The 26,460-nt window shown below is 34.6% G+C and overlaps 1 protein-coding gene and 1 long non-coding RNA gene across 2 annotated transcripts; both read left to right on the top strand.

Moving 5' to 3' along the window:
• The first annotated feature begins 559 nt into the window (after positions 1–559).
• LOC129742029 (uncharacterized) lies at positions 560–5,371 on the top strand. The gene is made up of 4 exons (XM_055733873.1): positions 560–2,429; positions 2,793–3,598; positions 3,676–3,936; positions 4,910–5,371. The coding sequence occupies exons 1-4, from the start codon at positions 560–562 to the stop codon at positions 5,369–5,371; spliced, it is 3,399 nt and encodes a 1,132-aa protein (XP_055589848.1).
• An 18,242-nt stretch (positions 5,372–23,613) lies between these two features.
• LOC129743802 (uncharacterized) lies at positions 23,614–24,488 on the top strand. The gene is made up of 3 exons (XR_008736683.1): positions 23,614–23,701; positions 23,760–24,087; positions 24,146–24,488. It is a non-coding gene; the product is annotated as an uncharacterized LOC129743802 (long non-coding RNA).
• Positions 24,489–26,460: the final 1,972 nt, after the last annotated feature.

Raw genomic sequence — 26,460 nt, forward strand, 5'->3', positions numbered from 1 at the left:
TGGAACGTTGCTACAGTGAAATTCGATCGCAACACGAACGTTGCAAAATTTCGTAAAAACGTGAAGAACAGTTGTGAAGTGAGAAGACCGCTGTTCGGTTTTCATATGAACTCCAAAAATCTGGATTAATATTAAGTGCCTCGAACTGTTTAGTGCACGAAAAATTAAAAGTGAACTTTAAAACCCACACAGTGTACTCTTGAAGCTGGTTCTCTGCTGCGTGTGATACAATGACTGAGCAAAAAATACAACAGACGGCTATATTGCTCAGCACATGTTAAAAATCAATCCATAAAATCCAGCAATTTGTGAAATCCTATAATGCAAGTAGTGATTTTGTGAAAATAGACTCTCGAATAGAACGGCTTGGTTATCTATTCAATAAGTACAACGAATTTTCTGTTCAAGCTAAGTTGTTTACAGGGGCTGAGTCTTACGTGAATTTCTCGAAAGATAGGGAAGATATAGAAGAACTTTTCTATCACATCAAAATGCGCTTATTCTTCGAAAAGCATCTGCACCCGAAGAAGAAGAAACTGTCAAGTCTCCACAGTCCAGCATGCCGATGGTTAGACTCCCCAAGCTAGATTTGTCTACGTTCGATGGCGATGTGGAAAATTGGATTCCGTTTCGCGACTCGTATAAGAACCTAATCCACGATAAGAAGAACCTCGCCTCAGTGGATGAGTTTCATTATTTGTTGGCCGCCTTGAAAGAACCGGTCAAAAAACTCCTTTATACGATCAGTGTAACCGAGAAAAATTACGATATCGCATGGAATCTACTCGTGTCTAGATTCGATAATAAACGTCTGTTAATAAAAAATCATATCGCTGCTCTTTTTTCTATGGAGTCGGTAAAAAGGGAATCATCATCTGCGATCCTTTCAATTGTGGATCATTTCGAGCGCCACGTCAAGATCCTAAACACGTTGGGAGAAAATACTGAGGAATGGAGTTCACTTTTAGTGCATCTAGTTTGCAGTCGTTCTGATAGCTACACGCTGAGGGAATGGGAATGTAAAACTGCTGGTGAAGTAGAATCCCCATCGTACGTCGACCTGGTTGAATTCCTACAAGAACAAGCCCGCATGTTACTTTCCCTGAAAGGTGGATCTACTGTGGACAAACCCCGATACTCTTCTTCCCATTCTGCTGTGTCAGCATCTTATTCTTCGAAAAAAACCTGCGTTGTTTGCAATCTGCAGCACAAAATTTACGATTCCGAAGCGTTTAAAGTTTTGACCTTGGAACAGAAACATGATGTAGTTCGCAAAAATAAACTTTGTTGGAACTGCTTGGCCACTTCTCACATGAGTCGAGAGTGCCAATCCAAAAATTGCCGAAAATGTGGGGATAGCCATCACACGTACCTAACCCCGTCGTCTCGCGCTGATCTTTCAACGCCATCTCAAACAAAGACACCTTTTTTCCCGCCAAAATCCAAAAATGCTCCATCTGAGAACAACTCTCCCACAAATGCTCCAGAAAAAACTCGCTATCCGATCACCTCTCCTAACCTGCACTTGTCACCAACCCCACCTGATTCAACACCCAGTACATCAACCGCTATGGTAGCTGCACATTCTACGGGCCAGAAATCCACAGTTTTGCTGTCAACAGCGGTCGTTTTGGTTTATGGCCCAATCGGACCAATGAAGGTCCGAGCTTTATTGGATTCGGGTTCGGAACTGAATTTTATAACGGAACGAGTAGTCCAGTTATTAAAACTTTCAAAGCAAAGAGCACAGATGCACATTTCGGGGATGGGGGGAGCCTCTGTTACAAGTCGTTACGCCACCGTCGCAACTATTTGCTCCAGCGATCATTCTTATCGCTGTGATCTCTCTTTCCAAATTTTGCCTAAGATCACTGGAAATCTCCCATCTACTGTTGTAGATACATCACAACTGCAAATCCCACCGGAACTCAACCTAGCGGACCCCTCTTTTGCTCTGCCTCATCGTATCGATATGGTTATAGGTGCTCAATTATTCTTCTCGCTTCTTTGTGATGGACAGCGATACATCTCCAACCACTCAGAGGGATTGAGACCTATTTTACAAAACACAGTATTGGGTTGGGTAGTGAGCGGACCTGTACCAATAGCATCGAATTCATCTCACTCTGCGTCTGTTGCCCTTACATGCACCACCGACGATCTAGACTTCCAATTGTCACGCTTTTGGGAGATTGAGCACTGTCCTGAAGCTCGCAGCTTTTCGAAGGAGGAATTAGCCTGCGAGAAACTTTTCACCGACACCACCACACGAGATGAACTTGGTCGGTTTGTTGTTCGTCTACCCACCAAGCCAGAGATGTTGTGTCAACTGGGCGACTCAGCCACAACAGCTTCAAAACGATACCACTGGATGCAGCGTCGGCTCTTGAGAGATCCGAACTTACAAGACCAATACTCACAGATCATGCGTGAGTATATCGAGCTAAACCATATGTCACCAGCAAATACATCTCACCCCAATTCCGTCCTTCTCCCTCATCATGCCATAATTAAACCCACAAGCACCACGACAAAATGCAGGGTGGTTTTTGATGGTTCAAGTAGAACCTCTACAGGTATCGCAATTAATGATTGCCTTATGGTAGGCCCCACCATACAAGACACACTAGTAACAATTGTAATAAGATTCCGATTTAATGAAGTGGCACTAGTTGCCGATATAACGAAAATGTTTAGACAAATTTGGATCCATCAATCCGATCGGCATCTTCAACAAATATATTGGAAAGATGAAAACTACATAAATGTTAGACCGTATGTTCTTAACACAGTGACTTACGGCACTGCTTGTGCGCCTTATCTCTCAACCCGCTGTTTAAAGCAATTGGCATATGATCACATGATGATTAACAAACACGTAGCCTCTAAAATAAGCACCGACTTTTATATGGATGATCTTATCAGTGGGGATCAAACAGATGACGCAGCAATTGATCTCCTCTCAGAAGTCCAGGGCATTCTGGGATCAGCAGGTTTTGAGTTGAGGAAATGGGCATCAAATTCCTCGGCAGTCCTAGCAAGTATCCCCGAAGCTTTGAATGATGACCGATTATTCCTCGAATTAGACAGCTCCCCCTCAATAAAAACTCTTGGACTCATCTGGCATCCCAAATCCGATTCTTTCCACTTCAAATCACCAGATCTCATTCAAAGTCAGCAACTCACTAAGAGGATTGTTGTCTCTGAGATGGCTCAGCTATTCGATCCGCTCGGAATTCTTGGACCTGTCGTCGTGAAAGCAAAAATTTTTGTGCAGCAGTTATGGAGAGCAAACCTTTCTTGGGATGATCCGCTCTCACCCAACTTGAGTGGCGCCTGGGAGTCATATAGGTCGGACCTTTCAACAGTACACTTATTTAGTGTTCCTCGACGTGCAGGCGAAATCCAACTTCACGGATTTTGCGACGCATCTCAGCACGCATATGGGGCATGCATCTACGTACGGAGCTCAACTGAAGACGGCAACATCATTACCCACCTTCTTACCGCTAAATCCCGAGTTGCGCCTATCCAACAATCCACAATTCCTCGGCTGGAATTATGTTCAGCAGTTTTGTTAGGCCATCTGTATACAAATGTTATTTCTTCCTTGAATCAGCCAACTAAAGCGTTTTTTGGTCTGATTCAATGATAACGTTACACTGGATTCATCAGCCACCGTCAAAATTCAACATCTACGTGGCAAATCGAGTCGCTAAGGTGCAGCGGCTGACTGTTGGTGGTTCTTGGAATCACGTTGCCGGTTTCGAGAGCCCAGCCGATATTATTTCGAGAGGTGCTACCCCCCAAGAACTATCTGGTAACACATTGTGGTGGGAAGGCCCACCATGGTTAAAATTGGAATCGACGAACTGGCCACGTCGGTTCACTGTTATGGAGTCGTCTCACGTAAAGCCAGAAGATTTAGAGGAGAAGGTACAACAAAAAACATCTCTTGCCGCCGTGACAACTGACACTTACCCGGAGTAATGCGAATATTATTCTTCGTTCGCAAAACTGGTTCGCATTTCTGCAATTTGTCGACGGTTCGCTCAACGATGCCGAAAGCAAGAACGAGATTTTCCACCATACCTTCTTGCTAGTGAGTACCGAGCGGCGCTGATGGGACTGGTAAAATCGGCGCAACAACAAAGTTTTCCTCGGAAATTAGCTCTTGTCGAAGCTGGTAAGAAGTCCGATTTGAGATCGTCACCATTACGACAACTAAATCCAATCATCGACCAAGGTATTCTCCGAGTTGGAGGCCGACTCAATCTATCAGATCTCTCCCATGATAGGAAGCACCAAATTATGCTTCCTTCCAACCATAAGTTGACGATTCTGCTTGTTGAATCAACCCACCAAGATTTACTACATGCTGGTCCTAGTTCAATGATTGCTAATATACGAGAACGCTTCTAGCCGCTGGATTTGCGCAGATTAGCACGAAGGACGGTACGCAACTGTGTAACATGTTTTCGAGTGAATCCAACGGTGGAAATTCAACTAATGGGCCAATTGCCACGGGTTCGCATCACTCCAGTTCGCGCCTTTCTCAACAATGGTGTTGACTTTTGCGGGCCAGTACTAATCAAGCTTCCTGTCAGGAGAGGGAAACCTTTCCCCCCGCTGAAGGCATATATTTGTGTCTTTGTGTGCATGGCAACCAAAGCGATGCACCTCGAACTTGTAGGAGATCTTAGCACCGACGGGTTTATTGCTGCTCTAAAACGATTTGTAGGCTTCCGAGGCCTACCATCAGCCTGTATTGTGACAACGCCACGAATTTCACCGGAGCCAATCGTGAACTGCGTTCACTCCTATCCCAGTTCATGGACCAACAACACACCAGAAAGGTTGCATCATTTTGTGCAGAAATTTCTATTCAATTTCACTTTATCCCCGCTAGAGCCGGCCGCTAACTGCTTGCTCGGAAAATCCCGATGATCAACAAATCCTGACCCCTGGCCACTTCCTAATCGGCGATGCACTGAAGGCTATTCCGGAACCTGACCTGGGTGATGTACCAACCAATAGGCTCTCGCTGTGGCAAGCGATGCAGCATAAAGTTCAACGGTTTTGGAAGCTCTGGTCTACTGATTACTTGAATCAACTACAACAGCGCTCCAAAAACTACTTTCAAAAACCTAACGTCGTCGTGGGCAAGTTAGTGCTACTGAAGGAGGACAATTTACCGCCGCTCAAGTGGAGCGTCGGGCGAATCACCGCAGTGCACTCTGGCGCTGATAACCTAGTGCAAGTCGTCGATGTGAAGGTCCCTTCTGGTGCGGTCTTTGACCGGCCGATCTCAAAGATCTGCCTGCTACCATCCAACGACGCTGAAGATGGTCCGTCGTCAAACAACGAATGAATTACTAGTGAACTTAAATTTCATATTTTCTTTGAATTGTTTTTCCAAAAGCTAGATTAAGAAGCAAATGAAATTGTAATTGTAGTTTTTCGATATAATGGAATAATTATTCCATGGGGCCCGGTATGTCGCGTCTAACGCTTAAAAAACCCCAATCTCACCTACAGGATTTCTTCTTAGTTGGCTTACCCATCTGGAGCCAAATCAAAGACCTTGATTTCGTATAAATGCCAGGATAATTTCCAACTACACTTCACTTGTATCAAACCGTCGCGAGAAACCTATACTCGAATAAAAAGTCTCAAAAGTACAACCAGTGATTTCTTCATCGGAAGTGAAAATCCTCCCACGGGGACTCTGTGCCAGTCTCGGGGAAAGAACTCTATACAGTCCACTCCTAAAATTACCGAAGAGGAAGTTTTGTCCGAACAGATGTACTAATGAAAACTGAAAGACATTCCATGAAGCAGAATTCAATAAAAATTAAAAAATTCTAATAAAATCCTTTAATGTATGAAACCAATGTGAAAAAATGTTCAGTGTCGTAAATTGAACATTTTGACACTGGAAACAATTAAAAAAAAAAAATGCTACTTTTAAGCCCTTTAAAGCTACTTTTAAGCCCTGATTTGAGTGTCGAAAAATACTTCTCTCGACCAATGTTATCATAAATATTAAGTCGTTGGGATGGTCGTCCAGATAATGTTGTTTGTTGACACGTGCTTCTTAAAAAAAAAAGACAAACACCGTCTTAGCCGATTTAGGCTTTACAGACTGAATAAATGACGTGGACAACTTATGATTAACATTTAACACCCAGTACCGAGATGGGAATCGAACCCATGCCATCAGTGGACCAGCGATTACCGTCTTACCACGCTAACCACTCGATCACCAAGACGTACTTGTAGATAAATAATAAACTTTCTAGGGTATTTTATGGAATCGCATAAAATTGTGCATGCAAGTAGGTACAAGACTCGATATTTTTAGCACTTGACATTATTATCCAATTTGTAAAGACTCTTATGACAAATTTATGAGTAGTGCTGAAAAAATGTACTAAAAAAATGTGTAGTAAATTTTCTTAATGTAATGCAATATAAAATCATGAGTCTCTCAGCAAAACCTCGTTTTGTAATTTAAATTTAAATTATTTAATGATATTTAGAGAAGAAAAATTTAATAAAATTTTGGATTATGTGCACCAATATTATTTCGATTCCATTCTTTTGTTTCTATTGGTTGTCTAGAAAATTAACTGAACTGCGCTCCTAAATCTGATAACTCAACCTGGTTCTGAATTTCAATTTGATAATATTTGCCTACATTTTAGTTCTATTGGTGAACTCATCCGTTTATTCTATTTCAAGTTGGATAGGATGTTTTACTCACAGAAAAAAGTTTTAATCAGGAACAGACTTTTATTGCAAAATATAGCCTTATTTTACTATTTTGCTTTGAAAGTAACTTTTCGTATCCATTTACCCAAATAAAGGAGGTACAATGCTAAAACTCGGGTCTCACATTTCATATACCGATACCAACATTATGCCAACATAGAAAATTTATAATTTTAAGATTTATTGAAACCTGAATGATGCATTGCTTCGAAACCGTTTTAAATTGAATGTGATAGCTAAACAATGCCCTTTTTTGGTTTCGAATAAAACCTGAATTTGGAATCGTTATACTTTCAAGTTTTTGAAAGGCATTTTCCGCATTTATTACAAAAAAATCTTGCGTATCAAGGTCTCATCGAGCTCATGATAAATCTAAAATATGACATAACCGGAAAATGAGAGCAAAATTTAGGAATTTTACAACATTATTCAGGCAAAATAATTCCAAATGTTGTTAGATAGACATGATAGCAATATTTTTGCATGCATCAAAATTTCAACAACAGCTTTATGAATTGAGATTGCTTAAGTTTTTATTATCATGTGAATTAATAATAACTAAGTGCAATCAAAATTAATCTATCTGAAAAAATGATACATCACGCAATTTAATCGAAAAATGCATAGATATTCAACAAGTTCAACAAAAAGATAACGTTAGTCAAAACAAACAAATATTACACTGGCGAACAGCATTTTGAATCTAATTACTATACTCTTTTCAATCAAGGTTACTGATTTTTACATTCAAAGATATAGCTGTAAAAATTAAATTTTACAAATTTAAGTTTTTGATTTGATAACATTAATAACTTAAAAATTATTTCTGACACCGCTGAAAAGGAATTGGAGTATTTTATATTAAAGATTGCATTTCATTCAAGAACTTTTTTGAAGACTGCCAAATGATTGGACTTATGGTTTGACATCTAAGATTCAATTTGAATTAAATTTCACAAATGTTTCGTTAAAATTGCCGTATTCTACAAAATTGGGAAAACTAACAATAACAAAACTTCTTCATTTATTTTCTCAGATGTCAAAATTACTCATGGTTATGCTTTTGAGGAAAGCTGATAATTACATTACAGTATTTGATAACTTTGAATCTTTGTAATGTTTTACCAAAAAAATACGCCAAATGATAAAAGGATTTTTATAAACCAATTCCAAAGTTATTTTGAAAACAAAAGCTGCTAGAAATGAATTAATTATAAATATGTCCAAATCAGTTCCTAAGTTCTTTGCAGCTCAGAAAAATGTAATTTTTTGCCTTGTGTTTGCTCAGTTATTTAAAGTTCTATGAAATTGAATGTAACCTTATTGCTATCCATGGCCGTAGGAACGGGGAGGGGGGAGGTTTTGGTGGTTAAACCCCTGCCATGACGGTCCAAAAAAGCAAGCGATGTTTTCTACTCTACACTCTAAATTTTAAAATCATAATCAATTTACAATAATAGAGCAAAGTTTTTCAAGAGAAACAATCTAGACTAAAAAACTAATGCCAAAACTTCAAAAATCAATTTCAAGTTTCAAAATTTTCTTCCTTGTTTATACCAATTCAGGTCTGAATATTAAATTAACTATTTCGGAGGTTCTGGTTCCATATTCCCATATCCAAATTTAAATTTCTACATATTTTCGTATTTATAATTCATATTCAGTCTAGGATTAATGATTTTCAATTCAAATAGGAATCGTAAGAAATGATAAACAAAAGCAGCTTTGAAATCCTGGTTCAAACTTTGTTTTGCATTTCATATGAAATTTGAATCATGTTTTCGAAAATTATATGCATTTTCAATATGTTGATAAAAGTTTTCCAAATATTAAAAAAAAGAAGAATTTAGTTTTATATTCAAATTCGAAGTTCTTAAGATTGATTCTTACACAAAATTCAAACATTTAAAGCTTCGAAATGGCGATCCAGAATTGGAAACTCCGGTTCACACTCGTCATTTGAAATACACATTTTAACTCAGATTCACAATACAGATTAAAAACAGATAAATGAAATAATAAATCGTATAGAAATTCGGAAACATATTCAAAGATCAATTTTTGAATTCAGGTTCAGAATTCAGATTCAACGCTAAGGCCGACAAATTAAAGTAACATACAAACATTACGGTGATTTATCTCTTCATAAAATTAAATGACTGTGGCCAAAAAAAGATTCAAAACTCAGAAAAAAATTTAGCTTGTAAATGAATTTTTCAATCAACATTAAATTGTTGAGGAACTCAAGAACATGAACTTAAAAATTTGCTTGTAAATTGAATTTAAAATTTTTTAATCAATATTAGTTTGTACACACAATTCAGCTGAAAATCACAAATATAAAGGGGAAAGGTTTCCTAAGTGGGCCTACGGCTGTTTGATGAAATGACTGACTAGACAGCTTATCTAATTGATGCATTTTGAGAGTGAAACGCTCAGAACATAAGGCAAGAAAGAATTTTATAAATTTATAAACTCAAAAAAACTTAAAAGTTCATACAAGGTTTTGATACCTTTTGATGTAATATTTTGACTTTTAAAATGATACATAAAGATGCTCAATATAAAAACTTGGATGGTTTTTGTTTTTTTATTTAAATGAACTTTAAAAACAAAACATATTAAAGCGTTTATGGAGGTTTATTAATAATTATATAGTGGAATAAGAGAGTGATTTTGTATGCCTCCATTATGTTTCTAAAATGCCTCCATCCTAAAATAACAGGTTAAATAGGATAAATAAATGATTTTCATCATTGAAACATCAAATCTGAGCTCTGATTAACATCTTAAGAGAGAATTAAAGACCTAAAATCAGATTTTATAATTTTTTTCTCATGGATGAACTGCCTCCATAGTATGGCAACCCTAACTTTTGTTTTATTCCATATAATTATAATACCAGAGATTTTCATAAAAATTCAGCTTTGTCGTACGGAAGTTATTACTTTCTAGCAGTTTCAACGAAATTATACGGAAATATTGCCCAAAAAACACGAATTTAGTTCAAAACATGAATAGGCGCATTTAGCCTGCACGGTTTGAGGTTCGGCATTTTAGATAACAGTTATAATGAAATCGTTTTCTCGAAAACGAATGTACGTTTTAACACTAAATTTACTTCAATTTATAGAAAACAGATGCCTGCACACGTGTATATAGTTTTTACAGACATATTCGATGTAATATTTGATTAAATCAGTGTTCTGCTTAATAAGCGCATATAGCCCGCCCCTCCCCTAGATAGAATTTGAGTTAATTTTTAAAGTTTCGTTTTAAACAAAAAATACCAAATTTTAATTCAGAAATATCATCCCCAGAATTTTTATAATGGAATTGATTCTTTATGGAAAAAATTTGCTGTAAAAGAAACATATGCCTGATCTTCACCTAAAAATCTGCACAAAATTCTATGTTTTCTCCGTGTATTGTTTAACATTTTTAATAATGTAGATTTTTAAAGCCAAATTTCGACTAAAAGCATAAACTTGGTTCAAGTTTATCAACCAAAATTCAAAAGTTTTTATTCCTTACTTTTTTGGAATATTTTAATTTGATTTAATTTGAGTATAGAATAAAGAAGAAAAACTTGCAGGCTACCCTGAAAAGAACTTATTTTATGCTAATCTCGAATAAGTTTGATCTACCAGACTCTTAACCAAATTCGAAGATTCTATCCGTCGATGAAAGCAAATTACATTTTTATTCTTAAGGTTTCGTTATAAAAATTAGGCTCACCCTTAAGTTTAAGGACCACTTTAAAAGGATTAAATACAAACACTATTAATGAGTACATAAAAATGAATAATCATATAGTTACAAACATAATTTGTTTGATTTTTTTAATTTTAAATTCTTCCTGCAAACAGCTAACGTTAGTCTCTTTCTGCTTCTAAAAAATCTTCTTTAAACCCCAAAGATGTCTAGTTTTGCTTCAGCTAAAAAGTATTAGGTATCGGCGCTATCTTTTTGCTAAAAATGCCATTTTTTGGTATTTCTTTTTTCCTAATGTCAAACTAGGGTTTATTTTGGCATAAATTTGGTAATACCGAAATGAACTTTTTTGACATTTGGAAAAAACACAAAATTATGCTATTTTTATGGCATTGAAGCTCACTTTAGTATCGGATTGTTATTGATTCAGGCATAAAAGTCTGCTCGGGAAGGGCTATAGTTGTTTTTTTAAAACTAGTTATTTATTAAAGTTAAGGACAAAACCTAATAATTTATGAATTTTTTTCAAATTTTTGTGTCAAAGAATTAAAGGTTATCTTAAATTAAACAAAAGTTGCTCCAGAGACTACAAAAAGCAAAAAAATTAATGAAAATGATTTTTTTTTTTCAAAACTACAGTTTTTATGGAAACAAATGCTAATTTGAATTATTTGATTGGATGACCTACCCTTTAACTTAAAATTTCAAACGATTAGTTTAATTTAAATGAGATAAGTTATGTACACCTTTATACTTTATGCCAAGATTTTCATGCTGGATTTAATGAGTTAAATCACATAAAAAATCGATTGGTTTCACAAACAAATTGAATCATTTTTGAAGTTCAAAGGTTGGAGATGTACAGAATAACCGCCAGGCCAGGAATATTCGGCGCTGAGTACCGCACGAAAACTGTTATCCAATATATTCAGCTCACCGAATAGTTGAGCTAAGTATTCGGCCGAAAAGGCAGAATATTTAATTTAAAATTTTATGAATACCAAACTATTCCAATTTGATAAATAATTGCAGATAGATAGTGAAACATCTGAAAGTACTGTTAAATAAGCTACAAAATCATCAAAAACATAGGGTTTTGATCAAATATCTTAGGTGTAACCGTATATCTTTAACAGTAGATTGCACAGGAGAATGCTAACAAGTATCGCATTATACTTCAATTATCGTTTGTTCCAGATTTTCTACAAGCTTGTCCATAAACTCGATAAAGAATTCAAGATAATTAAAATCTGGTCCGGATGCCTAAAAATGTAAAAAAATTCCCGGATTCTACCCAGGTTTATCCAGATTATCTTGTGAACCAAAAAAAAACTCTTATTTCTCTTTGAAATGTTTTGGAATTTGTGTTCAAATACGATTTAAAACAAATTAATAAACATTATTTTTGTTTAATACTGAGATGCGATTTCAACAAAGCTGATGTGATTCAATGAAAACATTAAATTCCAAGTTATTTTCTTTTTTTATCTTGTATGCCTAGATTTGGTACAAATTTGCTCTTTTTCAACAATTTTCTCAAAAATTTTCCAATTTTTTTCATTTAAACTTTTTATATATTGTATAATCGGCTGAATATTTGTTAGGCTAAATAGTTGAGTTGATCAATATTCAATATTTGGCCGTAAGCCGAATACCATTATTCGGCATATCTTTATTAAACATTTTTCTAATGAAATATAGTTACAATACTCTGCAGTTTGTGGTTTAATATAAGTAAATTGGTTTTAACTCAATTTTGGAACACTCAAATCGGTTTGAGCTCTCTGGAGCCACTATGTATGATGATGTTTTTTCTGCTATTATTTTATTTCTATAAAATAAAATTTAATTAGGCAACATATTTTACCAAGGCATGGAAATAAACAAATTTCGATGCATGGATTTCAACCACTTTTGGATTCTTAACTGATTATCTTGGTAGTTCCACGAAAACACCAATTGATTGACTCTCATCCGTTACAGAAATCTTTACCCGGTACAGTCCCTGGAGTGTCAATTTGACACTTCTGATTAAAACCAATATATCTCTCTAGTTTTTCAACTGATTTTTACAAATAAAATTGGAAACCTTGTTATGCAACTCACTCAAATAAGTTTTTCAGACAATATTTAGCTTTAAAAAGCTCCAGTTATTTTAAAGAATTAACAAAAAAAAAAAACAAAAAAAAAACTTCAGTTATTGTAAATAATTTTCACTTAGTGTCCCAGATAGCTGAAGTTAGAAGCTATACGTTGCACATGATGATATTTTTTTTGGTTATTTTTGATAGTGTTATGAATGTTCAGAAAGTATGTCAAGTTTTAACTTATCATATTTGTGTAAAGTATTGCAGCTCTAATGAAATCATATCACTAGAATATCTGAAGAATATAAATTTATTGCAGAAATTTTACGTAAATATACTCAAAATCCAGTGCAATTGCAAATGCAAGTGTGAAGTGCAAGAGAATCTAAGAGATTGCCAAAAAGTTGGAATATCAGCTACCTTTGAAAATTTGTCAAAAACTCTGTGTTTCTTCTTTTGAAAATTCGAAAATGCAAAAAATGTGTCAAATAACGTCAACTTTTCAATTCTCTTTTCAAAGTGTACCTGGTGTAACTAAAACAATTTGACGGTCCATTCAATAAAAAGTACGATTAACACACCACTTTTACAATTTTTTTTGTAGTCATGATCTTTAAAATTTTCAAAAAAGTCAATTATTGTAGCTGAATATTATCTGAACAACAAATTTGAGTTACATCAAGAGGTTTCCAGAACTTTTAATAAGTAATGATGCAACATTCACATTCATTTGCACTGGAACTGTAAACTGAGCTTTAGCATTTAAGGTTGCCAGGACATTTTCCAGACTTATCTGGACCGGGTGATTCCGGGCAATTTTATCTAAAAGCCTGGAAAAATCCGGACATTTAATGTAAAAATCTTCAAACCAAAATCTGGTAATATCCGCGAGAATTTGTTCAAAACCACAAAATTATTCAATAAAAATCAAAAAGAATAAATTTGAAAAAATATTTTATCATAAAAACACACCACATGATTATTGAAAAAAAAAACTTACCGTTTTTGAAGGCAAAAATTAAAAATTATAATAACTCAATTAAAGTTGTTTTTAAAATAACTCATTAAAGTGGATAAATCTGTGTGAAACCCAAACTTTTTTTCTTCGAAATCCGAATAACCGGCCTGGACTAAACTATTCCTGAATTTGGTGTCAAGTATCCGGGCAAGTCTGGGTAAAAACCGAGAAATCTGGCAAGCTTATTTTAGCATCACCTAAACAATTTGGTTCATTTAAGCGTTCTATAAAAACGTTCTTGTGATGTTAATATTTTTCGATTGCATTGAATTTAAAGCTTTAGGAAAAAGTCAAATTCCGGATAAAATAGATCATGGACTAAACAGCAAAAACAAAAACTATTTTCAACCAAACAATAATTGAACGAACGAGTTAAATTTAAGATACAAGGTTGATGGTCAAAACGGCTGTTGAAAAATTCAAACCCATTCTAAAAAAATTCTGATTTTCAATTACTCTGAATTTCAACAATTTCGACTAGAGTGTTCGCACAAATATGGAAGTTTTCTTAAGAATTCAGTTTTTCAAAAAAATTCCACTTACCCTAATTTTTTTTACATTCTATGAACTATTTTAGCAGAAGGATCACACTTTTATGTACATATGTAAGAAATGGTCATTAAAATTAATTTTTTTAGAGTTTCTAAAAAACTTTTAGTCATGATTTTTCGCAAAAGTATCTGTTTAGTCTAGATTAGTTTTTAAATATGATCAACTTTTATTAGTGAGCAGGGCCGGATTAAGCTTTCTGGGGGCCCGGGGCAATTTTTCTCGGGGGGCCCTATGATTCGATTTTTTATTCAAATGCTATCCCAGAGATTACAAAACATTTTAAATGTTTAAAAGAACTGGATATAAGCTAAGTTTACAGCCTTCAAATTACCATGTTGTCTGCACAGAAGATAGTTTCTGGTACCTTAAAAAAATTGTTAATTAATCAGGTGCAAACATTGCGGAAGAGTTAAGACATTTTTATACAATGAAAGCTTTGATTTGAGCCTATATGCTCAATTTAATCCTCTTTTTTTTTTAAATATCCTTATCATCAACTAAAGCTCTATGATTTAGAAAAATTACCGAACAGATATTTTAAATGATTTTCATTTCATCATTGATCAACTGGTTTGTGATTCATCGAGAAATATTTACCTAATGGCAATTGTGAAGTATCATGAAGATTTAAAACATAGAATACAAAATTTAAAAAAAAATAAACTAAATAGTTAAATTAAAATTCCATAGAGTTACAGATACAAGAGTTAAAGAATTCGAAACTTTTAATCAGGTTATATTCAGAACCAAAATTCAGTGTTTCAAATCTAAATCGTAATTTCAATTCAAGTTTTGAGAAACAAAATATGAATTAAATTTTAAAAAATGAGATTTAAAGTTTCATTCAGAGCCAAAGCAGAATTTGCACCAAATGTGAATTTCAATTTTATATCTTTGGAACACAAAAAAACGTTATCATGAAATGTGTATGAATATGATTCTCATCAGATAAAAAAATTGTTACCGAATTGTTATTCTAAATGTGATAAAAACTTCATTCGATGCCCTCAAAGCCAAGGAGGTATAAGTGCAAAAATGATCGATTGAAAAAAACAATTCAGATTAGAAATTGAATGTTTAAAACACAGAATCAGCTATCATTGAAAAAGTCAGATAAGGAATCCAAATGAGTTAAGTACCTTAAAAAAGATCCTGATTAAGAGAATCACTCGATGATATTTGCACCTTAACTATGAGATCATTTTCATAATAATTCGAGAATGATCATTTGGAAAATGAGGTGCTGACTTCAGAATATTGACTTTAGTAGAAGATGAAATTTTTGTTGTATCAGTTGAAAATGTTTCAATACGAATTTCAAATTTAAGACCGAAATTGGGACGAAAATTCAATAAAAAACTCTGTACTATTGATTAGTCCAATTTAGACAACTACAGTTTTTTTTAAAGATTTTATTTTCGAAAATTGGGAAGGAAAAGGATTGAGAATTTATAAACTAACGGAAATTTCAAAAATAATGATCGGAAAGTGAAAAGCAATAATAATAATAATCGGTATTCTGCGCGGCTAAGATTCTGAAATGCTTATCATAAAGTTTCTCTGTTCTCTCTTAGCACAGTGAGCCAGTTTTGGCTAAATTAGCTCCTAGTTAAGTGCAGTAAGCATTACTTGGAAAGTTAAAATAATAACAAACATTATCATTGTGCAAGACGTTTGTATGCAATGAAAATGAGGAGATGTTTTTCTTATTTTTTCCTGTTCTGTACAGAATATCCCGACTGACATATTTCGATAAAAAAATAAAAATTTGAGTTGTTTTGCCTCATATTCTTCTTAATTTTTGTTTCGAATTCGGTTCACATTATTTTTGTCCAGATTTTGAGTTGAAATTTTTAAAACTCTATACCGAGATTTTGATATTCTTAGCTCGCAAAATGCAGGAGAACTTCTTCACTGCTAACTCTAGGGGGCCCCCTTAACTTATGCAAGAGAAAAACTATTTTAGATATTATTTCCCGGGGGACCTTTTAGTTGTTAAATTTCAAATTGTCATTCCGATTTTCTAGTTTTTTCATAGATTTGTAGAAATTGATGTAGTATGATTAAAGGAATGTTAAAACTTTTTTTCCCACGGGGGGCCCCCCTGAGCCGGGAGGCCCGGGGCAATTGCCGCTTTTGCCCCCCACCTTTATCCGGCCTTGTTAGTGAGTAAAATTAACTAACAATTTGTTTAAAATTAAAATAATCAGTAAGACCCTTATGGAATTCCTTTAATATAAAAGCATTAAAGTTTTGTTTTTATTTTTCAACTAAAATTTTCCTGTAGACACCGACTGTAGTGGTCCTTATAGATTCAAAATGATATAAAGTCGTATTTCAAAATATTCAACTTCTACAAATAACAAGAGTTGCAAATTTCGATTGTTAGGGAAAAGATAAATGATTATAAGCGATGAAAAACAAGAAGTCAAATCAACAGCAAAATGTAAAAAAAGCATTATTAGATTTTCAATATCATTTACGGAAAAACCACAAGTAATTCTTAGTTCAAATAACACTTTTTTAAGCTCAAAGTATTCGAATTAAGCATTGAAAAAATAAAATTCTAGTATAAAGTTTGAAGAATCGAAAGTGAAGGAGCAAGATTCAGGACTTATTTTCAAAATATATTTTTGCAAAAATAATGTAGACATTTTAGTTATTTTCAAATGTTCAATTGAAAAATTGTTCATATAGTTATCTTTGACCTACGGAAAACAATAACAGCACATTCAAGAATTAAAAAACATCAAAACCTGCTCATTCTTTTATCCTAACTCTCATTTAATGGTTTTTGATTTTTTTTTTATCTCAATATTGTAACCTTTATCTTATTTACTGCTTCATCAATAATCAGGTAAGATCTAAACAAACCAAAATCTGTATTAAATATTTTTCTCAAACACATCTATAATTTTTTTTTTAAAGGTTTATTTATGACACTTTACCACCTTGATCTATCGATTTATGATTTAAAGAATAAATATAAAAAACGAGTTTTTAAGAACAAATTATATTTCTTTTAAATGGTTTGAAAAGCGACTTAGGTCATTTGTATAAATTCGGCACCCAGCTGAAAACAGATGCGAATCACGTTATCTTTACGATCCGTGCTAGTTTTCCATTTCAGTGCTGCCACTATGGAAACTAAAGATTCGAAATCAAGATAATTTAGCAAGCTCGTGGGAGGAACCGACACGTTTACGTTTCCATTTCGAGAAAAAAACGAAAAAAGAATCGACGCATCTTGACGCCTCTCCACCACGAAGACGACTACGGGATGGAAAGATCCTTGAACTAAATGATTATGCAAATGAGTTTTAATTAATTAAATGATTGGTGCTTGCTGCATAAATCTTTCCATTTTTGCTGAGGGAGAGTTCGCTTAAATGAATGCGAGAATGCTAAAGAATAAAAACCACAGGACCTTCTTTACCTCCATTCATCGGGGGTGTTGAATGGAGTTCGGTTAAGATAAATTATCGAATGGTTTGAATTTCTTTGTCTTCATATCTACTCTTTGGTATGTTGTCGCCGTTTTCAACAGAATGTATTATTCTCTTTTTGGGGATGAGAGTAATTTGAAACTGTTAACTTTGTCGAAAAGTAGCACCAATGGGAAAATATTCAGTGAAATTTAAATATTCATCACAATATGCATCAGTAATTTGATTGATTTCTAATTAGCGTTAATGCTTTTGGGACAACTATGTATAACGTTATGATGCCAATTTGGTATGCATACCTTTTAGGCAATAAACAAACGATTAGAATGATGAGGGGTTGATAACCAAGTAATGAAAAATTAGATTAAATTATAATGATGACGCATACTCAATTTGGAGTCAAATCATGATCAAGCAACGCACACAGGGGTAAATGAACCTAATAAGCGATCAAAATTATTTGCGGACAAACGGTAAACGATAGACATTTGATGTCTTCGCAACATTTTTATATTTTTTGATGATCTATCAAATTCTTGAAAGAAAAAAGTGATTTTTTCATCTGGAAGGGAGATAAAAAAATTATTTCTTGAAATAATTAGTTTAGTGTCTTGATGTCTTCACAAAAGTTGTAGATCTTATTATTTTAAGCAACTTTGTTGAAGACATCATAAAGATCGCATGAAATTCAAAAAAGTTACGAGCATTTAAAAAATAACGAGAATTTTAACAAGTAATTTTGAGTTTTTATTTAATATCTTTTTAAGTACACGATTTACAAACTTGGTATATTTGAGAAAGTTGTTCAAATTGTTAAAACATACAATTTTGTAGAACATTTAAAATACATATTTCAACTAAGAAAGGAGATATACTGCAAAATATCCAAAATAATGCATTTTTTCAGTAAGTTATAACCTTAAGAGTTCGGACGAGTTCGGATATTTTTTTAAGTGGGTTTTGTTGGTCAAGTTATTGGCTTTCCATTGATATATAAATTAAACATTAGTTTTGAATAGATTTTGTTCAAACAAGCAATCAAAAATGAGCTTTTTCCTCTAAAAACATGATAAATTGAGGTTTTTTTTCTTCGAATTTTAAGTGTTTCTAAAGGAAAAAGCTCATTATTGATTGCTAGTTTGCAGAAAATCTATTCAAAACTAATGTTTAATTTATATATCAATGGAAAGCCAATAACTTGACCAACAAAATCCACTCAAAAAATTATCCGAACTCGTCCGAACTCTTAAGGTTATAACTTACTGAAAAAAGGCATTATTTAGGATATTTTGCAGTATATCTCCTTTCTTAGTTGAAATATGTATTTGAAATGTTCTACAAAATTGTGTGTTTTAACAATTTGAACAACTTTCTCAAATATACCAAGTTTGTAAATCGTATACTTAAAAAGATATTAAATAATAACTCAAAACTACTTGTTAAAATTCTCGTTATTTTTTAAATGCTCGAAACTTTTTTGAATTTCATGCGATCTTTATGATGTCTTCAACAAAGTTGCTTAAAATAATAAGATCTACAACTTTTGTGAAGACATCAAGACGTTAAACTAATTATTTCAAGAAATAATTTTTTTATCTCCCTTCCAGGTGAAAAAATCACTTTTTTCTTTCAAGAATTTGATAGATCATCAAAAAATATAAAAATGTTGCGAAGACATCAAATGTCTATCGTTTACCGTTTGTCCGCAAATAATTTTGATCGCTTATTAGGTTCATTTACCCCTGTGTGCAACGTTGTGATCTCGAGTCCACTGTTTCAAATATACAAAATAATCAAAATGTGATTTATTCATGAGTTTAAACCCACATATTTTTCAACCAATTTAGCATATTATTTGGTCCAAACACAAAAAATATTACCGTTACACTGAATAGATTTGCAAACCTTCAATCTTTTACACTTTCACCAGCCGCATTCGAAGAAGCATATTGATTCATAGCACACAAAAGGGGACACCCCCACACTCACTTGAACATCCCTGATGCTTTTTGCCAGGAGATTCCGCAGCTACATCGGCGAGGGATCGTGGAAAATTGAACTTCCTCCAGGAAGTTGCAAATCAAGCCCTGGCACTCGGGCGAAAATGGTCATGCAGATGAATAACAGGAACCGGAGCGAGAAGCGGGAGTAAAATTATGCCATGCAGGCTCCTTTCGACGCCAAACCAATTGAATTCGGAAAAATATAGTTCACGTTTTTTTTTCATCTGTCGCTCTCTTTCCGCAGCCCGCAATTTGAACGGGGATTGCAGTCAATATGGAGCTGGTGGAAAATATTTTATGCTTCCATGCACGTTGGACACATCTGGATGCTGGTGCTGCCAAAAAAACAGATGAACTGTTTTTCGTGTTTTTTTTTGTTGTTTTTTTTTTTTTAATTTCAAGATCAAATCATTGATTTTATCGATAAAGAAAAAAAACAAGAGTAAATGTTAAACTTTATGAAAAAAATCATTGATATTCAATCCTTTTTTGAAATATGTTAAGCATTTGGCAACCCTTGATTCTGGTGATGAAGCATTCAGAAAAAAACTGAGAATAGAAAATGAAGTGAATGGGAACCAAAGTTGAGCGTTGATAAAAAATGAGCGTTGAATGACAACAAGCATATGATGCGGTACGAGCAAAACATACTTCCTTTTACACATTCAAATGGCAAAAAGATGTGAATACTACATAGAAATAATTACGATGTGACATGGAATTAAATTTTATCTGAGTGAAACTTTGTTCGTATGTTTTGAGGAGGAGTTATAATTGGAACACCCATTTGTTGATATGTAAAGTAAGATTTATGACATATTGGAAAAAAGTTACCTTTGAGATAATAACTGATTATTAAATGAAATAAAATTGAATTAAAAAAATGTGTTTTATTAAAAACTAGCTGACCCACACCGTTTTGCAACCCCTTTCATGGAAAAAATTAAGATCAGTAAAATTATTTTAATCTAAATAAACTTTTTTTTTAACTGGAATTTCAGCATTATTTAAATGCGAACAATTTTTCATGTCATTTGAACTTCTAGATAGTCTTGAGTATCAACGTAATTTGAAGCTTTGTAAATTGAAGGAGTCACCCTTAAGAATAAAAAACAGGAGATATCTTCAATACAATGTATAAACCCTTTAACACTAGAAGGACCGGCAAATTGAATATACCTATTCGGACCGTGACCAGTCAAAATGACTGGTAAAGGGGATTTTTTTTTATTAAATAACCTTTTGATCTTTTTTCTATTGATATTATTTTGTTACTCATTCAATAATATTTTTTATATAAAATGGAAATATTTTTTCACCATGGGTGCACGGAATCACCTCATTTTGGCATAGTTGACGAATGCGTGTATGTCATAAAATGAATATTTCAAATAATTATTTAAAAATTAAAACACAATATCAATCTAATGATAAAATCATGTTAGATGGCTATGGGTTTTGACCATGGGTGCACGGTTTCACTTCAATTTTTTTAAGTAGATATTTTCTAGCATCCTTCGCTCTGAAGTTTTTCAATACGCCTATAAATTATATCTGATATTGTAAGTTTTCGTGCATATTTTTTCTGTAGAACAATTCACCATGGAAGCACGGATTCACCGCCATTCATTCAAAAACAACTTTTTGCATGCTAAAAATAAAGAATTGAGGCTTTTATAGATTCAAAAAAGAATTTGTGTTATTTACATGGTTTTTGACCTTGGATGCACGGATCCTCCGCATTTTAATCAAATATTGAACTTTTCGTTAATTTTTAAAAAGCATTTTGACAAATCTTAACTTAACCAAAGTCGAAACCACGTCTTTCATGTTGAGACATAACGAATTAAATAACGATTTTAATTTTTAGTTCCGTTTTTTTATCATTCCTGGAAAAGAATATTTCAATTATATCTCGACACATTTAATTGATTATTTAAATCCAGATTTTTGCAATCGTATATTTAGTTGATAAGGTGGTAATTGAATCGACATCCAAAAAATTGGAAAACGGTTTCCATGGACCGAGTGAATTTTAGAAATTATGTTCATCAAGTTATGTCGTGCGACGGAAAATAGTGAAAATGAAAATAATGAATCGACATTGTTAAATTAACGTTGATTTGTTTTTTTCTAAAAAGTTTTTCAATTGACCAATATTGCATTTCAAATACCTATCATATCTGACTCAAAAATATGTTGTGTTCTGAAGCAAGTTGAAATCTATTTCACTCTATATAATTTACAACAGCACCCATGTTTTTCTTTTTTTTTTATTTATTTTATTTAAAACTACGTTTATTGAATCATGAAAAAATCATCCTTCATACACATTTCTTCTTTAGATTTGTCTCAACACTGAAATTTTTTACATTACATTTCTTCTAATCACGTTCTAATAGGTTATTCAAAAAATAATAGGTTATTCAAAAAAATTTCATTCATAAACCTTCTTAGCTAACTATTTTCGTCGTTGACTTGGTGCACATGAAAAACTCCTAGCCTCTCGTCTACGAGAACGAGTGACCAGAGATTGCGCAGACGGAATGTCCATTCCAGTTGCTGGGATTATTTGCTGTTTTCGACCTCTTGCATCGCTCTCCGAAGTATCGCCAGTTTCGTTGGACATTATCTTTCGTTCTCGCTTTTTTCCTTTTTCCATTTTCGTCATCTCCATCCTTGGTCCCGCTGCACTGGTTCCGGTACTCAAAACCTCTCTCGAGAGCTCCATGTCGTTTCCAGTAGATCGCTCCTGATCACGGTTTAATTGCTCCTCGTTTTGAGCGATGTTAATTGTAGACTCAGCTAAATCGCTCTCAGTTGTTCTCTTATCTTCGGAAATCTTTGGGCTGTGTACCATCACTGGTGGTGATTCTGCCACCGAGTGGATTAGCCCCTGAGAAACGATGTCAGCAAACGTTCCATTGTTTGTTCGGCTAGACGCAAGGCGATCGTTTGCACTTCGTCTTCCGGGCAACTGACCTTGAAATGGTCGAGTGCACCACACGTGAAACATTTCTTTTTCTGTCCCTCTTAATTCAATCTTGTCTTTATATGTTGGATATGTAGTTGTGCTGGAATCTCCTCCAACACCTCCATATGCACACCTCTAACTCCATTTAAAATGGGAAACCCCGTATCAACCGAGAAGCGTTCGCGAACTAGCTCCTGAATTTTTCCAAACTTTGACAAGACTTTTGCTATTTCGTTGTCGTCCACTTCTGGAGGTAAACCAAAAATTCGGACATATGTGGACGAACGATTTGCAACCGAAACACTCCCGCATAATCAAATATCATACCCGTTATCGTTGATATTATTCTGATCTGATTCCACGAATAGTGACTATTCCAGTAATCTTCCTTAAATCTTCTACTTTTTACCTAACTTTATATTTTTCATGCGTCTTCGCTTGAAATGATAAAAAAATATTTTTGAAAGATACGAGTAATAATCTTTCAAATAAAACTCGAAGTGTGTCCTCACTGTCAACTTAGGAAAAAAAAAAATGGCGTGCGCGACTTTAGTTTGTAAGCCCGTGCGTTTACGAATAATCTTCTAAACTTCGCCAAGCAAACCAAGAATGGCCATAACAGCGATTAAAATAAGCGCACCGAGGTTCACCGCCACGCAAGCGCTAAAGGTAAGTGGAAAAGCTTTTTTGATTGCCTTAAATTTTATTTTTCCAACTCTCCTATACAGCTCATCAAAGTACAGCAGATGACAGAACAAACTCCACCATCCGGCCGACAAACACCGGAGCGGTTGCAGTGCCCAACGTAGGAGCGGCACCAGCTGTGGTCTGTCTGTGAGAAATTGGAAACACAATTTAGGAGATGGCATAGGCAGCGAATTTCCGGATTTTGCGGCAGCGAAGGAAAAGTAGTTCTTCTGAAAACGCTGTAAGTATCCAGTTTTATTTCGACTTCGCTCCAATCCCCTAAGATTTTTGAATTTTAAACAGTGGCGGATCTCACCAGGAAACAGTTTATTCTCCCACGGCGAAAGCGCACCAGGCGCGGCAATTTATGTCGATGGCTAATGAACGGAATTCAATTAGCATCGAGAATCACACGCGGAAACAGGAAATTTTACGCAGCTCTCTAGGTAGGTTACACCATTCCTTATCGGTTAAATGGTTTTAAGATTTTTCTTTGTTTTGCAGGTTGAGCCTGTGGTTACGAAGGATCCCGGGTTAAAAGCATAATGCCAGCAGACGTAGCAACAACAACCATCACCACATCACCAACAGTAGCAGAAATATCATCACTATCTCTCGTCCAGCTCCTCAGCCGTCACTGATCGTATCACCTTGACCACCACAACCGGCAACAGCAGCACCACTTAATCCAAAAGCAGTCATACGCCGGAAGCGTTTCTTGCATCACCCCATCTGTTATAAGTTGTAATTTTTTTTATCTCCCACGGCGGAAATGGCTCAGTTTTCGATCCGGATGCGAAAAACTTAAAAAAGGTTCCATGAAATCGGCAAGGTATGTTTCTAGTTTCTTTTTATAAGAATACAATAAAAATACTTTTATTTGAACATAGGAATCCAACGAGCGAATGAGCCGCAACCCAATCAATATCTGTGGATTGGAGGCAACATTGGAGAAGGTTATCTGGCCACGGATTCATCGGAACAACTGAGCCAAAGTTTGCTGAAAGAATCTCGGGAACGCCTACAGTAGGATTCTGAGCTGCAAGAGCGTATAAGCGATCATAAAAAATACCAATTTCTGCTGTCATTGAAGCAAAGGTGTTGCTGAGTTAAATGAAATGTGTCACTCCGTGCGAGGAGTAGTCATCGTTTGGTCGCATTCTTGCTTGTTTGCCCATTGAATCCCGGTTGGGGGGAATAATAACCTTGAGAACGCAGTTCAGCGTTACTGATCTTGTAGCAGCTTTAGCTGCATATTCCGGTACCTTTTCGGAAATTATGCAGTTGGACGTCGGTCAACATCGCCTGATGGCGCACCTAACCACTCAGTGGAAAGAAAAATTCGGATTATGTAACTATTTTAGGGTAAGGTATCAATCACAATAAGTACATTATTCCAGTATTTTATAACAAAACTTTTTTTTTGCAGGTGGTAACATATTACCTACTTCAACCAGGGTGAAGATAACGAATCCTACTTGGATGTGGTCATGGAAATTTTCAATGTAGGACTGAGTACCCGAACGTAGAAAAAGACATACCATTAACAGTCCTAATTCTGTGCATTTTGGAAGATTTTTCTTCATTCATAAGTTTATTTACTAAGGCATTTTACTTTGATAGTTAAATTTTGTCATTCCATTATACCGCTCTATTCTTTTCTGTGATTATAAAGAGGAGGAATCGTTATTGTCCTGGTGACTCAAATGCTAGCATTCAAACTGCTTTTATGGAAAGGAAAAAGGACCCCTGAGGGATCAATTCCAAGATCTGTTTTCCGTCAGCATCTTAGAAGATCTTAAACAAGATATTTTTCTAATATTAATAACAATAATACCTTACTATACCATTTATAAATTTACCTTAAAATGGAAGGAATGTAGTCTAACAATCTGCTTGTTCGATTGAATAACTTTTATGTAGCAAATAGAGAAATATGTGTTGAAGTAAGAAAATTCGCAGTATTTGGACCTGCGAGGAATTAGGGCCTATAACAGCAAAAAATGTAATTATAAATGCCATACTAGAATTAATAAAATAATATTTAATGAATTTTAGCACGAATCGTTTTCTTTTGCAATATAAATCGTAAAAAGATCTATTAAAGATACATTGTGTCGTTCTAAATATTGAAATGGATGATTTAACAACGATTACATCTATCGTTTTGCTACAAATTTCATTAGAAAAAAGCAAAAAAAATGAATGGTTACTCTACTTAACGACCGGTTCGCTGTATCGTAAAGTGCGTCCAAACGATTCCATGTCATGGAAAAAAGACTACCTTAATCGTACATCAATAATCCTCAACTATAAAGCTAATCTTTCATGTGTCTTAGGAAAAAGATAATGGAAATCGTTATTGTATAATGCTGATTCATGCGGGCTGACATTTATTGTTGAACCATCTGCAGAATTAAACGCCACCTGCGGTCCTAATATCGTGAAAGCATTTCTCATTAATTCTTCGGACCGGAAACGCACATAGAGACAAAAATTTTCCCTGTACATAGCACTAAGATCACTGCATGTCCACGACTGTTTTTCAAAAAATTCGAACACTTCGCCGTTAGATGGGTTTTTGGAATGCGATCCAAACCGTAATATTATTGTGTTCTCACGCTTGGGCTCCATTTTGAATTACCAGTTTCCACTTTAAGTTGAACACTCACTCAAAGAAGCTATCCGTTTTCCAACAACTATAGGTAAACCAGCACAGCTCATGGAAACACGTCCGTATTGAACGGAGTCTGGAGCCGAACTGATGTTGAAATTTCTTAGCGCCGATGTGGTCTAGCAGATAGGTTGGCGCGAATCAGGTCTTGGTATGCCAAACGTACTGGGTTCAATTCCCGGTATCGGCAAGAAAACTTTTGGGTTCAAATCCCATAAGTTTCCGAGATGTGTTTCCTCTTATAAATGACTTTATAATTAGAATGTTCAATCAGTTGCCAGCTGGCCAGGTATATACACGGGTGCCGCAATACTTGTAAGTGAACTTTCATTGGACATATGTGCGACTTAATTATCCATGAACGCATGTGACCACAAACTTATACACACAAACTTATACAGAAACTGCTGTGAATCCGTGCACCCATGGTGGATAACCAACATATAAAAAATATTCCGTGCACTCATGTTGAAATATCATTTAAATTATTCAGTTTCATAGCTGATGTCTTCAAATTTGAATAAATGAGAA

Source organism: Uranotaenia lowii, chromosome 2, assembly GCF_029784155.1.
Source record: "Uranotaenia lowii strain MFRU-FL chromosome 2, ASM2978415v1, whole genome shotgun sequence".
Classification (NCBI taxonomy): domain Eukaryota; kingdom Metazoa; phylum Arthropoda; class Insecta; order Diptera; family Culicidae; genus Uranotaenia; species Uranotaenia lowii.

Excerpts from the sequence above, each read along its gene's own strand:
- LOC129742029 (XM_055733873.1), top strand. The coding sequence starts at position 560 with ATGCCGATGGTTAGACTCCCCAAGCTAGATTTGTCTACGTTCGATGGC. Across the intron at positions 2,430-2,792 it reads CCAATACTCACAGATCATGC|TGACTTACGGCACTGCTTGT; the intron begins GTGAGTATATCG and ends TTCTTAACACAG. Across the intron at positions 3,599-3,675 it reads TAGGCCATCTGTATACAAAT|CCACCGTCAAAATTCAACAT; the intron begins GTTATTTCTTCC and ends TGGATTCATCAG.